The sequence below is a fragment of the Periplaneta americana genome, unplaced genomic scaffold, assembly GCF_040183065.1.
Source record: "Periplaneta americana isolate PAMFEO1 unplaced genomic scaffold, P.americana_PAMFEO1_priV1 scaffold_21, whole genome shotgun sequence".
Lineage (NCBI taxonomy): Eukaryota > Metazoa > Arthropoda > Insecta > Blattodea > Blattidae > Periplaneta > Periplaneta americana.
Window position 1 is genome coordinate 3783464 of NW_027185502.1, and position 16711 is coordinate 3800174.

A 16711-nucleotide genomic window follows, 5' to 3' on the forward strand; every position below is an offset into this window, starting at 1 on the left:
AAAGTTCAATGTTGTATATATACTGCATATAAGAATAGTACAGAAACAGAGAAATTAAACCTGCAAGAAAGTTATAATAGAGATATAAAGAAGAGAAACATCAAGGGCTACAAAGACTAAAGATATTGAATCAGCAAAACAGGCTCCAAGCAAAGTTTTGTGCTACTCTGATCTTCAGGTCGTAGGCTACTTCTTTCATCTTGTGGTGAGTGTTCATCTTTATATTATAAAAGAAAACTGTCTGTTACAAACTCACAATATATGAATATGACCACCTCTGTGGTGAGGGTTTTCCTCAACCGTAAGCCAAATGCCAGGAGATTCGGGCCACAATGTCTCTGAATATCACCGGTCTCATTCATCATCGAAATCTTATCCATAACCACTGCCTGCTGGATCACATCCTTTGGCTGCGTAACTGCCTGCTCATTCCTCTTCCTTAGCATTGAGTTTCGTGTGGACATTATTGTCCAGTTTCGACACTAGAGCGCAGCAAGTAACTGCCGTTGAATTGGCTGTACTAAATGTGTAGAATTAATTATACTGTCTTATTTGACATCTTAGAAGTAATTACAGTGTTTGTCAGTTATTGTTTATTAATGATATGATTTTCTTCTTTAAAATAGGCTACATTGGAAGAAAGGAACATTCGGTTTGAAATACATTTAATTTTGTGAGATATAAAACTTGGTTTCCTGAAATAACAATATTAATTATAATATATTTGCAATGGTGTCTTGTTGTGCCCCTTTCTGCAAAGCGCACAGAGGAAAATTGAAATTCAGAAGATTATCATTTCATGAATTTCCATCTAATAGTGAGCTGCGGGAAAAGTGGTTAAAGGTTAAATATTATATCAAGAGAAGGTGACAAAAGAGGAAGTAAGTGGATTCCTTCTGATCGTTCATGTGTGTCTAGTTTACACTTCAAACAAGAAGATTTTAAAGAAGATACAAAATATAGGAAACTGAAAAATTTGTCGATACCAAGTATATTTCCTGGATATCCTTCATACAAGAAACCTTCTAACAAGAGGAAGAGAAAAGTCAGAAACTCAAGTTCATCATTCTCCGAGAAGAACAACGTCTCAAGATTGGCTGCACAATGTCAGGAGGACATTGAAGCCGAATATCGTGAGAAAGATATAGAAGCCGAAATTATAAAAGACAAGGCAGATGTAAACGTATATTCCAGTCATATTGCTGTTCATGTAAATACTGTAAGATTAAGTGAACTGGAATACCATAAAAAATTAAATAAAAATCTTCGAGCGAAAGTGTACAGACTCGAAAACAAAATTGTGGAAATAGAGAAGGAACTTCAAGAGGCGAAGGAAGAAATTAATAGCTATACTGAGACAAAGTCAGTAAAAGGTAAAAGGTAAAGGTATCCCTGTAATATGCCATGAAGGCACTTAGGGGACATGGAGGTATAGCCCCATGGTTTCCATGACCTCGTCACTAGAATGAGGTGGTGTGGTCGGCACCACAGGAAAGACCTGTTAATCAATTTTATAGGAGGATGAGTGAACCTCAGGTCCGTTCTGAAAGTTTGGCAACAAGAAAAAATCCTGTCACCACCTGGGATCGAACCCCGGACCTTCTAGTCCGTAGCCAGTTGCTCTACCAACTGAGCTACCTGAGAGAAAGTCAGTAGATAACAGGAAGGAATCAGCACATGATGGCTACAAAATGGCTGCATATATATACTGGATCAAATTAGAAATTTAAAAAAAAATCGTCCAAAATGGTCCGAGCCAATTATTCGGTACTGCTTATGTTGGCGAATATCGCCTCCTAAAGGCTACGACTTTGGAAGAAATTTGAAATTAATACAAGCACCGTCGCGCAGCATATTAGATAGGCATATGGGCTCAACGGAATATGGCATTGGTGTTTCCCCTTTAATTAAACAGACACTTAAGTTAGAAGCCACAAAATTGAATGAAATTGAGAAAATAGTTTCTCTTATATGCGATGAAATGGCAATAAAAGAAAGCTTGCTTTATAATAAAGAAAAGGATAAAATTTTTGGTTTAGTCGAAGCTGAAGGAGTTTCTAATAAAGAAATAGGAATAAATCCCGTCTTAGCCAACAAACTTCTGTGTTTAGTTATTCATGGATTATTTACCAAGTACACAATACCGGCAGCATATTTCATGGTACGAAATTTGCAAGGAAATGATCTGCTCTTATTAGTTCAGCAAGTGTTGAAAACTGTAAAGACTTGGATTTCATGTGCTTCGGCTTGTAACTGATAACCATAGAACTAATACTGCTATGTTTAAGGGTTTAGGCAGCGGAGATCTACAGCCTTGCGTAGCACACCCATGTAACTTGCAACATAATTTATATTTAAGTTTTGATTACTGTCACATCATCAAAAACATCCGTTCACAGTTTCTAGACCAGGATATAGCAGACAGAGAAGGAATGATCAGTTCAAAATATGTCGAACCCAGTTCCTTTGAGGAAATGAACGTTCTTTATGCTGTACAGACATTTTCACTGGAAGTTACAAGCACTTTGGACTATATGAAGGACAATCATATAGTCCTACGTCTGACATCTCGGGTAAATTTTTCAGAAGCAGGACCAACAATACGTTTCATGAAAAATGTGTACAAATTTTTTACTGTACACAACATAAGCGATAAATTATCTGTTTACAGTATTTTACTCGGCATTTCTTTTCGGGGACGGGGGAGAATTTTTTAATGAGCGCAAAATTTATCACACTTCAAATGGGCCTTTTATATATGGGGAAGTTACTTTGTGGCAATACTGAACTTAATAAAACAGTAGACCAAGTGTCCGTATAATAATTTCATGGATTGGAAGATACTGCAGGAAGATACCACATACTGTCGTTAATTCAAACCGTGATTTCCAATAATCTTGTAGCTCGGTTAAAGGAAGCATATATTTTTTCGTAAATATGTTTAAACATGTTGAAATATTTTATATAAGTTTCAAATATTATTTTTATTACGTTAATTGATTTTAATAATAATTTTAGTAAATGCCTAAAGCAAGTATAGGCCTACTTGTTTGGATGTAGTATCGCTTAGAAAAAAAATTAAGTTTTAATTTCAGTATTAATAGTATTACATATTAAGCATTGCGGAAGGATTCGGACACCCTGGGCCATCGTTTCCATAAGCCCTTGTCTCTTCTAGTACCTAAGACTTCGTAATAATAGTTATTTTAGGGTATTCTGCATATATTGATAATGTTAATAGTGGTGGGCACTACCTGCCACCTAGCGGCAAAATAACTTTTTTCAAGACTCGCACATAAGCGTTGATTGAGCAGGCAGTGTAAACAGCCATAGGATGTGATCCAGCAGGCAGTGTCCATAACAAATCAGTAATACATATACAGTCGCCATCTAGTTCACAACAATAGAACTAGTCTCAACAATAGTACACAGGCCTTCGGATTTCACCCAGAAGATTAACTCACGATGTGACCAAAGATGATAAAGCGAGTATAAATAATTGCAGGGGAAAATATATATATATGAATGACATCACAAACAGCCAGGGCCATTGTTATTTTTGACATGAGGGCTTGGCCAAAAGAAGTTCAAATCAGATTGACACATGTCTCTATAAATTTCTTACTTGTTTGCCAAACACAGTAACAAACCAGGTAATTTTGTTTTTAGACAATTGTGCTGGACAAAACAAGAACAAATTCATTTCCTCATTACTTTTGTACTGCGTAACTAACCTGAGTCATATAATGTCATAACTAGGGAAAGGAAGTTCATGCATTTGCATATTTGTTCTCTATCGTTGTGTGAATATGCTGAAAGATTATCTACATGAATCACAAATTTCTGAATACAATGATATTACTTTTATTGTGCATAAAAGTGCATATTTTGCCTTTTATTTTAACATTTATGCAGGGAAACTCCATATTATGAATGTTTATTTGTCTTTCCCTCATTTTTAAAAGTGTGTAACCTCGTAAACAAGACTAATTTATGTTTATGAATTTTGAACGTAACGATGACGCCTTCATGGGAAGCCTCTCAAGTTAGCAATTTGTATTCCTTTATTGCAGTCTTTAGCAGATTTCGATAGAACAATGTCCAGTTTAACATCAGTTCCAGGAAATGTAGGAGATAAGTGAACGAGAAAACAGCAAATATTCTTTCCAAAAACCATGGCATTATCAGCTTAAAGAAATTCAAGATATAGCCTACTCGAAGGAAAAACACCCCAAAAACCAACAAAATTTCTATAGAACAGCTCCCAGATTTTGTGCAAACCCCTCTTACTTTTTGTGACGTAGAACGAAGTTTTTCGCGCTACAAAGCTATGCTGAGAGACTACAGGCGAAGAATGACAACAGAAAACATACGTCACTGCTTAGTTGTGAACTGTAACAGCATAAATGGAGCATTCAGCAATGAGGCAACCACTTCAAAATCCATAGACTAAACGTAAGTTACCTATACCTTATTATTCTGTTAAAATAATCTCTCAGACTGATAATGCATATTTTGTAGCATATTTATCTATTTTTACGGCATAAATGCATACATATTCTTCACGTTTTCAGGGCATGAACTTCCTTTCCCTGGTCATAGCACAGAAATTTTTAATCACAGGTCATACCCAGAATGAGAATGACTGTGCGTTTTACTATTGAACGGTGGGGGTGGGAAGAGTTCTTAAAGGAGGACCTATTATACTGCCAACGATGCAATAGGTACCAGTACTGAAATTGGTCAAGAGAAAAGGCAATACCCTATGTACAAAGTCAATGAACTAGATACACCAGACATCTTAGATTTGAAATACTTAACACAACAAATGGAAAATAATTTTTCCAGAAATGAAAATGGTGATAATGTAAACTGGTCTAAGATGAAGACCGTGGAGGTTAGAAAACAGGATCCTTTCGCCATCTCTTTTAAGCACTCCTATGAACAAGGTGATTTAAAAAAAAAACAAGTATTCGACAAAAAAGGAAAGGCAAGTCTTCTTTAGCAATACTAAAGCCAGCATTTTCTTCGCCTCCAGGGATAATTGCGGAGGGGGGGGGGATGGGGGAATTTGCTTGATGTTTGTAAAAGTGGTATCATTCCAAGCATCCATGCTCAATTTTTATAAAACTTTGAAAGTTTCCAATGGTGTTGAAGAAAATAGAGTTACATTTGACTAACAAATAAACACATGCTTTTTCTCACTACAAGATGCAATTTATTTATTATTATTATTATTGTAGTCATCCTGGTTGGTGTAATTTATTTCTTTTTATTGTTGTAATAATCCTGATACCAACCAATCTCATTTTGTTTCCAAATCTATATTTGACATATTTTTCCATTGCATTATCTGAACTTATTACATAGTCATATTAGGAAAAACCTGTTGCAAATAATAAAATATTATGTAATACAGTTACAGTATATCTGAGAAGTTTTGTCTGGATATTTTAATGCGAAAGTATTGCAACTAAAAAAAAAGTCACATAAAAATTACATAAAATAAATACCGACAAAATTAATTTTTTAATAAACTTCATCATCATCATCATCATCATCATCCTTCACGAATTAGGCCTCTGTAGACTTGTTTCGGCCCCATCTAGCAGTCTTCTTAAAGGTCTTCATGGTCGACGATGTCCTCTATGCTTATACTGCATCATAAGTTTTGGGATTCTTGAATTTTCCATTCTTCTTACATGATCTAGCCAACTGAATTTGTATCTGCTAATTTTTTCTTCTACTGACTCTACTTCTAATTGTTCTAAAATTTCTTCGTTCCTTTTTCGGTCTAAAAGAGTATATCCTGCTGTCCTGAAAAATTTCATTTCCTTTGCTTTGATTCTGTTCATGTCTCTTTTCTTTAATGTCCAAATCTCACTTCCGTATAAAAGGGAGGGTAATACTAGTGTATTATATATTTTTATTCTTGTAGATTTTTGTACTAATTTAGCTTTTACTGTATTGTTTATTATTCCTAGAATTTGTGTAAATTTGGTAATTTTCTTGTTCACATCTTTTTCATTTTGATAAAATATTTCACAACCCATCCTCACCTTCTCGTGGTCCACCCTGTTTCTACCAACGATGAAATGGCGACCGAGTCACAGCGGTATAACTGTTTCATCAAATGCAGAGGAAATGCTGCATTACAAGCCTGTCCAGAGGCTAAAAGTAGCAGCCCCACTACTGGACTACCTAACGATAAGGCTAGTAACCTATCTTAGGGAAAATTACATTACTTTCAAGCCTCAAAAAAGCAGTATAAGGATTTAATAAACTTCTATAACAATAATTAATGTATATACCAATTTTCATTGATGTGAGATGATTATCTGATTTACCATCTACAATGGAAACTTTAGGAAAATGTATTATACATCTTTCGCGTGTTAAATATTTTAGTACCTGGTTAACTAGTTTCAGAGTTCTGAAGATGGCCCATAACAGGCTGATACTAGTTAACCAGGTACTGTAATATTTAACACACAAAACATCATAATACATATTAGGAAGTGATATAGTATTAAAAGTTGTGTAATCAAAATGGAAAACTTTAAATGGCTCTACTGAAAAATCTCTATTTTTGAGTTGTAACAGTCTCGTTCTGAGTCATCAAGTTATTTTTCAATATGATATCATTAAAAGCGACATACGCAGCAGATTAAATCGGTTAAGGCACTTGCCTGCCGATCCTGAGTTGTGCTCGGGCGCGGGTTCGATTCCCGCTTGGGCTGATTTCTGGTTGGGTTTTTTCCGAGGTTTTCCCCAATCGTAAGGAAAATGTCAGGTAATCTATGTCGAATCCTCAGTCTCATCTCGCCAAATACTGTATCTTCTCACTATCACCAATTCCATCGACATTAAATAACCTCGTAGTTGATACAGCGTCGTTAAATAACCAAGTAAATAAATATGCAGTAGATTAGCTGATTTTCATTTAGTATGCCAATTGAAACTATGTTCAGCTATTCACCCCGATATTGACAAACTGGGGAAAGCTAAAAGGTACTAGCATTCCTCTTCAGAACATGTGCACCACGAATAATAATATTATGCGACTGTCTCTATTATATTATTATACGGAAGGCATTCTGGACTCTCAAGTTTATCATACTGGAGAGAACACTCAGCAAAAAACTCAGAATAGAAATATTGGAGACCCGCGTAACTCCTGTACTGTTATATGGGTGCCAGACATGGTCTCTCACTGCCAAACTTCGTAACAGTCTCCAAATATGCCAAAGGAAGATGCTGAGAAGGATACTAGGCTTATCACTGAGGGACAGAGTTCCAAACGAAGTGCTACAAAATATGTCAGCAATTAAAGATCCAGCACTGCAAGCCACCAATACCAAATGGAAGTGGGGAGACCATGTTGCAAGACTTAGAGATGGAAGATGGACGCAGAAAGTCACACTATGGGACCCCCGCATTGGCAAGAGATCAGCAGAAGACCAAGAAGAAGATGGACCTACCTCTTCAGTGAACGAGTAGGAAGCCATTGGTCAAGCAGAGCAAGAAATAGGGAAGACTGGAAAAACCTAAGAAAACAAGTGAACAGTGACTAAAACCAGTGCGACAGAAACAAGTGAACAATATCAAAACACTGCAGAATGTGAACCAAGTGAACAATTTCAAGCATGTAAACACCTCTTATGGGGAGTAGCTCACAGCGTGAGACAAATAGAGCTCTCCCTCTATAGGAGGAGGCCTTTGCCCTTAACAGGACATTTTTAGATTAATCATTTCATTTCATTTCAGTGTTCTGTATTGCATTGTGTTACTTACAAACCGCCTTCAAATACGCCACTGGCGACGACATAGCCAGCGGTGAGTCAAAGTATATCTCACCCCTACTTATGAGTTTCGCATCCCTGTACTAGACCCTTCAGATTCATCCACTTCATCTGATGAAGAACACATAATTTTAGAAATTTATCGAATAACTGTTTTCAAACATTCTTTTTCTGGCACAGATGGACCTATAAAATTGGCTCACCTCCTTCTTGTTATTTACTTACTGTTATCTTATTTATTTCCTCATAGATATAGTGCTACAGTGCTGGACGATCAATAATATCTATTAAAATATTGTAGACCTAGATGTGAAATACTTTTTGTGGAGTGGCCAATGAGTATTATAATTACTCTTATTAAATTTGTAATATCAAATTCTGTATATTTTCAGAAACCTAATCTTGAACATCATACTTCACGTACCGGGACTTCTCATGAAATACCAGATAATAGTGACCGGATATTGACTTCTGATGAATATAGTCAGGTATGACCAACATTTTACAATGTGACTCAATGAAAGTTCTTAAAATATTGGCTAATGTTGTATTAAGTTGTGAAATAAGAATATTAAAATTACCAACGTAATTCCAAATATGAAATAAAAATGTCATGAAAATGATGTTCTTTGCCATTATACAGCAAGGTATGTTAAATATTTGTCCATTGTAAAATTCTTGCAAATCCAGTTTTCTTCCATTGCAGTATTTTTTCTCTTTGCTGTAATCCTTCCCCGAGATGAATGATAAGAAAGATGATGGTTTGTTTTTAGCCTCCCCAAAAATATATATATAGACTGTTAAAATTTCTCTCATTTCAATTCCTCAGGATTTGTAAGAGGCTTCTCAAGACACATGCACGCACGCGCACACGCACACACGCACACACACACACGTGTTCTGCCCAAAGGCAGGCCTTTCACTGCAAACCCAGCATTCTCAAATCTTTCCTATTCTCTGCATTCCACTTAGTCTCTGCACATGATCCTTATGCAGTGACACCTCATATATTATTAAACTGACCTTTGAAATGACCTTAAAATTCAAAATATATCATTCAAAATATATCAATCAAAGTAAATTCATGATTAATATTTGAGGAGAAAAGTTTGCTCTGGTGCCGGGGATCGAACCCGGGTCCTTGGTTCTACGTACCAAGCACTCTGACCACTGAGCTACGCCGAATTCAATCCACAGCACCGGATCGAATTCTCCTCCTTCAATGTTTCCCTTTGTGGCCTGACTGCAAGTTAGGCATATATGTTGACTAATATGTTCAATGTCAACTGCCATTATACTAGGAGCGTACTCAGCTGAGTGACTTATTTGGCCGAGATTCAGCAGTTAAGTGCACAGTAATCTGTGCAGACATATGCACTGCTAGCTATGAGAATATTATAGATTTATTAATTTGTCATACAGAATATTCTCTGTAATATTGACAATTAATATTTGAGGAGAAAAATTCGCTTCGGCACCGGGGATCAAACCCGGGTCCTTGGTTCTACATACAAAGTGCTCTGACCACTGAGGTACACCGAATTCAATCCACAGCACCGGATCGAATTCTCCTCCTTCAATGTTTCCCTTTATGACCTGACTCCAAGTTAGGCATATACGTTGACGTATATGTCCAATGTCAACTGCCATTATACTAGGAGCACACTTAGCTGAGTGACTCATATCGTCGTTGTTTCTGCAATAACTCCTATGTGCAAAATACACAAATTTTCAGTAGGAGGAAAAAACACATTTATTCATCTTCATACGTATTGTGAATTCATACATTTTCGAAAGGAAGAAATATAATTACATATAGGAGATTTTATTATTTGTTGTATCACTATTTAAGTTAATTTAATAGAAAAATAAATCTGAAAATCGATAAATATGTCACATAGGAGTTATTGCAGAAACAACGACGACATGTAGCTACACACAGGGTTGCCAGGTGATGAGTGATATTATGGTAACATGATACCGGTACTGAAGTTATCCTTTTCTACCAAAGATTATAATAAATTCTTACACTACGAAATATGCAGTTTGTATCAGAACTTTATTTTTCACTAAATAAACTCAACCTTAAACCAACAATTCTCTTTATGCCTCAAAACCTTTGATTAAACCAGTTTCATAATGTTGAAAAATTAGACAAGCTAAATGTACAAAATTGTGTTTGTTTTTGAGCAACATTAAACTGACACTGAGAATTTATTTTAACAATACGATAAAATTAAAATTCAGTCATTCAACATTATTCATCTCATATCTATATATAATCAGCTCATGATCTTTGTTATTCTATCAGAATAAATCACAATCTTAACTAATCATTACAGCATACAGACTGACGATGTGGATTCGTTTCAGCCTAGCAAAATCTTTAAGTGCCACGGCCGATCTTCACAGGAAAAGGAAAACCTCTTTTAGAATTTCAATAATTTCACCAAAATCCCACAATATGCGCAAAAGAAAAACTCAGTGGGCTATAATTCAATTAGTTTTAGAGAAAACCCCGAGTACAGTGGCCAGTTTACCTTCACATCATGGGTTGAGATATAGGCCTATGGTTCCCAGACATGGACACCAAGCCTTTCCGGTCTGAGCTGATGGCTCCAGCTCTAGTCAGCTACTGTATAGACTGACTCAGTCTGCACCATCGAACTGGCGGCCAAAGGGCCATCGACGCATGCGCGTAGAAACGAGAAAACATATCAGAATTTGCCACATCGAAAAACCTTTTCTGAACGCACATGCTCTAAAATTATAAATAAACAGCACTCATACATTAGGGTGGAGTCAAAAAATTAATTTCACAATTTAAATTCGGCAGGACTTTAAAAAGTTGTCATTTAATGTCAAATGATCGTGTACGAAATTTTTTGGATTTATTTTAATATTTAAATGCGCCCCAGAGGCTTCAAAAATGTCCTTATAGCTAAAAATAAGAAAAATTAGCTTTTGTTTTATTCTTATTACTTAATTGATTATATTACCTCATTTTCAGTTTGAGAGAGGATATGGATCACAGTCGTAGCGAGATATTGGAAAGGGGTAAGGGTACCCAAATACAAGGAGCACAACAGAATGCCCAATATCTGACACTCTACCAAAAATATCAGAAAATGTTCTTCCCACCAGTGCTGATGTACTGAGGAACTGTTAACTGTGAGATGGAACATGAAACTTGATAGTCATTCAAAAGAACCAGACATCGGAGATATTGCAGAAATAGTTTCCGTAGATGTTGAAAAGGTGTGGAGGAAAGCATCTATTCCTCACATTACTCATAAGCGTGTAGTTGAAACATCATTCAATTACACAATGAATACAGAAACATATTGAAACCATTCTAAGATAGAGAAATTGGTACGAATTACAAAACTAAAATTGAAAACTACTGCAAAACTACTAATTCACAATTGTTCCATATTGCCTTTTGCAAATGTACAGACTTTTCAAAATGCAAGTGTCCAAAAGACAAGAAGATTCCAAGTAATGAGAGTTCATTGTTGACCAGAGAACTATGAAGAAAATGGTAATTGGTGGTATTGACCTGGTATATTAAGAAGAAAGATGAACAAAAGTGAAGGAACAAAGGAGACTGGAGGTGAGTGTCAACAGAATATCCGATAAGTATTGCATCTGAAAGCATTTCAGGATTAGAAGATGGGGAAGGAAATAAAAGTAGAATTAAACCAATAACCAGAATAAAGAAAAATCAAATGAGATCGCATCTTCCAAACATGGCAAGGCGTGGCCTTTCACATCGAGCAGCTGCCTCTATTGCTAGTGCTCTTTTGCAAGACATTGATGTTGGATATGATGGCGAGACAAGTAATGTCATCGATCGTTGTAAAGTACGCAGAGAAAGGAAGAAGTTTAGACAGAAAGCTATGGAAAGATTTGCTGAAAATTCCCGCCCTCTTAATGGGTTGTACTTCGATGGAAGAAAAGTTCTTAAAACAGTTCAAATTAAGAAGGGTTACAAATTCCATGCATCTACTCAATTGGAAGATCATTACATACTTGTTCAAGAACCAGATTCAAGATACATAGGTCACATTACAGTTCCAAGTGGTGAATAAAAAGTTATCTTACAAGAGATTTTATAATTTTTCCATAAACAGAATATTTGCTTAGAAAATCTCAAAGTAATAGGATGTGATGGAACAAATGTAAATACTGGAGTCAAAGGTGGAGTCATACATCTATTGGAAGTGGAACTAAATCGGCCTTTGCAATGGTTTTTTTGTCTTCTTCATAATAATCACCTGTCCTTAAGACATTTATTTCACAGAATGGATGGTAACACAGTAAACCCAACGTCTCTGCCTGGACCACTTGGGAAAGCAATAAAGAAATGTGAAGACATTCCCCTTATAAAATATAATCGTATAAAGGTAGAGAATTTCCCACACATAATTTAAGAAGTAATATCTGATCTAAGTACACATCAGAAATACCTGAATGATGTATGTCAAGTTATATCAACTGATGTCTGTTCCACAGAATTATCGCCAAGGAAGCCAGGACCAGTCCTTCATTCCAGATGGTTGACTACAGCAAGCAGGATATTGAGACTCTATATCGGTAAGAAAAACCTTCTGAGGAACTCATAATACTTGCAACATACGTTATTAACCAGTCTGGTTTTCTATTAAAATGAAACCAAAATCAACAGAAGGTTCACTTCACCTCTGGAAACTGATAAATCTGTCTCGATATTTACCCAAAGAAATAAAGGCCATTATTGATCCAGTTATTCAGAGAAAGAGCTTCTTTGCTCATTCTTAAAACATTATTTTATCGATGATAACTGATGAGAGAAGAGACATTCAGCAGCTAGCACTCAGAAGAATTATAGCAGCAAGATATTCTTCGAAATCTTTTACAAGGGTAAGAATGTTCCGTGTTCCAGAAGTGAATTTTTAAGCTAAGGATTACACTGAACTCATTCACTGGCAAGAAACACAGACACGAACCATCAAATGTAGATAAGAAGAAGAAATATTAGATGTAATTCATTCACGACAGGAGATGAACATTGACATACTCAAATTTCCACATCACACTCGAGCGACTGAGATTTATGTTCACCTTATAACAGAAACATCCAAAAGTGTTTGTGGGGAAGACAGTCGACATGGTTTTGTTCTTGCAGAATTACAATCAAGGTCTCTAATGAAATCATTCAATACAAAGTCTGAATATACTCCTTGAAATTTGGAAAATAAGTTGCAAAATATTACACAAATTGTATCACTAACTAAATATGGTATAATGTATTCACTTATTCATTTGTAATATACCCGTTTGTCCAAGGGCTGTTATAAGTAAATAATTATTTCATTAAAATTGAATTATTATTTTTTTAAGTGGGCATTTTAGCAGTAATTACCGAAATTAGTATTTGTAAGTGAAGTGTATGTACTAGATGTTTAAAATGACTTGAAATATGCTTTGAAATAGTAATTTGTAGATTACTATAAAAAATGTTTAACCGTTTGATGTTCCGATATTTGTTCTATTCTTCACAGCGCTTGGGGCGCATCAAAGAATTGAGATAGAAACTTGAGATTTTCAATGAATAATAGCTATATCAATACACAACATTTGCACACTCTGCCGATTTGAAATTCAACAAAAAAATTTTTCCCTATACTTTTCACTCCACCCTATCATACATGTCATTACATCCTGTCAGATTACAAAGACAAATCATTCATACATATACCGTTACAATATCAATATTTACAAAGCAGGGGATGCTTGGATTGTTTTTTTTTTTTAACGGCAGGTCTGAAGTTCTTAGCTAATCATGTACAACAGTTGGCGAGGGATAAAGATTTTTGTTTGTCATGTAATTCAACGTTTTCGAAGTTACATGAAATTCTGTCCCAACCTTGTATGCATTGAAAGTAAATATGTCGGTAGCTACATTAACCATTGTACTGTATTGTTTGCTACCCATTGCTTATACTCCCACTCCCCTTTGCGCTGTATATGTCTCGACATTGTGAATTTTCTCTCTTCATTCAATTGCACTTTGGAATTTTTTCAATTTAACATGTCGACTATTGATTGTTTCTCAATTGGGATTGTAGTCTGGTTCGTTACTGGTACGAATCATTTACACAATTGTGAACGTTCTATCGGATGGAAGAGAGCCATAGAGGAGGTTAAGGCCCACCTGAGCTGTAATACCAAATAAGAAGAAGAAGAAGAAGAACGTTCTATCGCTTCGCATTCTCGAGTTACACTGCCAAGGCTACTATGGGACCTGCCAATTCGTGCCTAAACTTCCCCTCTACCGCAGTGAAGATAGATGATGTCACTCACTCCAATTCAATGATACGTTGGATACATTTATCCTTCTGTCGGTCTCCATTTACTTTATTGGAATGTGTCATGTAGTTTAGAAATTATATGCACGACAAAACTGGCCTGAAAATGTATGGACCGAATTTCTGGGATATTACCTAGTGCTGAACAGAACTTATACTTACTTACTTACTGGCTTTTAAGGAACCCGGAGGTTCATTGCCGCCCTCACATAAGCCCGCCATTGGTCCCTATCCTGAGCAAGATTAATCCATTCTCTATCATCAAATCCCTCCTCCCTCAAATCCATTTTAATATTATTTTCCCATCTACGTCTCGGCCTCCCTAAAGGTCTTTTTCCTTCCGCCCTCCCAACTAACACTCTATATGCATTTCTCGATTTGCCCACACGTGTTACATGCCCTGCCCATCTCAAACATCTGAATTTAATGTTCCTAATTATGTCAGGTGAAGAATACAATGCATCCAGTTCTGTGTTGTGTAACTTTCTCCATTGTCCTGTAACTTCATCCTTCTTAGCCCCAAATATTTTCCTGAGAACCTTATTCTCAAACACCCTTAACCTATGTTCCTCTCTCAAAATGAAAGTCCAAGTTTCACAACCATAAAGAAAACCGGTAATATAACAGTTTTATAAATTCTAACTTTCAGATTTTTTGACAGAAGACTGGATGATAAAAGCTTCTTAACCGAATAATAACAGGCATTTCCCATATTTATTCTGTGTTTAATTTCCTCCCGAGTATCATTTATATTTGTTACTGTTGCTCCAAGATATTTGAACTTCTCCACCTCTTCAAAAGATAAATTTCCAATTTTTATATTTTCATTTCGTACAATATTCTCGTCACGAGACATAATCATATACTTTGTCTTTTCGGGATTTACTTTCAAACCTATCTCTTTACTTGCTTCCAGTAAAATTCCCGTGTTTTCCCTAATTGTCTGTGGATTTTCTCCTAACATAATCACGTCATCTGCATAGACAAGCAGCTGATGTAACCCGTTCAATTCCAAACCCTCTCTGTTATCCTGGACTTTCCTAGCGGCATACTCTAGAGCAAAGTTAAAAAGTAAAGGTGATAGTGCATCTCCTTGCTTTAGCCCGCAGTGAATTGGAAACACATCTAACAGAAACTGACCTATACGAACTCTGCTGTACGTTTCACTGAGACACATTTTAATTAATCGAACTAGTTTCTTTGGGATACCAAATTCAATAAGAATATCATATAAAACTTCTCTCAAGTTAAAAAAATAAGAATGGCTTTACTATAAATTTTCTGGCTGAAACACATTGGAGATTTGAAAGTAGGCTCTATTAATATCCTTCCAGCCTGTTACTGACAGAAGAAACTATTACACAGGGAATAGGGGTTGCCAATTTCAGCTCTAGAACAGATATTCAACTCAATATCATTAACCCTAGATGGACCAAGGGAGGGTCAATTTATGTCCACACTTTTTTAGAACTATTGCTATTATAGTATAGAACATGTTCAGACTATGGTGTTCTCATTTTGTGTCAGAAATAGTATAAAGTTAATGATTCAATAAAGAAAATCAAGTTTTTTTGGTTGAAAACCTAATTATATGGACCAAATTTCGAAGTGGTCACAAAATAACCATCCCTTGGTCCAACTCGTAACAATTTTTTTATTCGAAATTATAAATATATGTTACAACAAAAAAAAGTAAATCCATGCCACTACAGCCCATGAAGAGAAAAGACCGACCAGCTGGTTGCTAGCCTCACGTCCACATGCCGAAGCAGAGGTGGACGATCATCCAACCAGAACGGAGGTATCTTGTGGTTAGCACGATGATCCCCTCAGCCGTTATAGCTGGTTTGAGGAACCGGTTTTTCGCTACTTATCGTAGCTCCCCAAGTGCAGCACGATGCTGGGTGGGCACCGGTCCATACACTGGCCGAAATTTGATGAAAAAATTTCTTCCTCCATGAGAACTCAAAGTAGCGCGCATTCTGTAATGCGAGTCATAGGCAGGATGCCTTAGACCACGGCGCCACGGCTCGGGACTATGTTACGACAATGAACTTATTATTCGCAACTCCAAACATATGTTGTAACAATGGACTTATTTGGAAACCAACATTATATTACGAGGCGCGTTCATAAAGTAACTTTCCCACTCGTCCCACAGCTAGCAAACATTATGTTGTGCGAAGCGACTGCGTGTACGTGATAGAGTAATGTCCTGGCATGGCGCATGCGCTAGAGGAACTTCCCGAGTGCTCTCAGTAGCTTCGTTGCATTGGTTGAAGATGGAAGCTCCTATTCCAGCTCCCGCTGCGTGTGAAGTGTGATCAATGATGAGGTTTTGAATGCACAGGGCATAGCGCCGATTGAAATTTATCGTCATCTGTGCCAGTTCATGACCAAGCAGATGGTGCGTCGCTGCTGTAGACAATTTTCAGCAGGACGCCAAAATGTGCAGGACGAGGAGTGCAGTGGGAGGCCAACCATCATCACAGACGACCTTGTGGAGCAACGCACCATCTGCTTGCTCATGATCTTGGGCCCATAGACCTGGCACAGCTG

At 36.5% G+C, this 16711-nt stretch overlaps 1 protein-coding gene across 20 annotated transcripts in view; it reads left to right on the forward strand.

The window, feature by feature from the left end:
- The window catches only part of LOC138693808 (CD2 antigen cytoplasmic tail-binding protein 2 homolog), a 107127-nt gene that overhangs the window by 24354 nt on the left and 66062 nt on the right, over positions 1–16711 (forward strand). For 10 of the 20 annotated variants that reach the window (XR_011330483.1, XR_011330475.1, XR_011330479.1 and 7 more), the window contains 2 exons: positions 8195–8290; positions 12318–12398. Coding sequence is in view for 1 of the 20 variants with exons in the window: in XM_069817609.1 (XP_069673710.1) it covers positions 8195–8290 (96 nt within the window). In the remaining 19 variants the exon portion in view is untranslated. The remainder of the gene's footprint in view (positions 1–8194; positions 8291–12317; positions 12399–16711) is intronic. The other 10 variants (XR_011330484.1, XR_011330486.1, XR_011330469.1 and 7 more) reach the window with 1 other exon arrangement.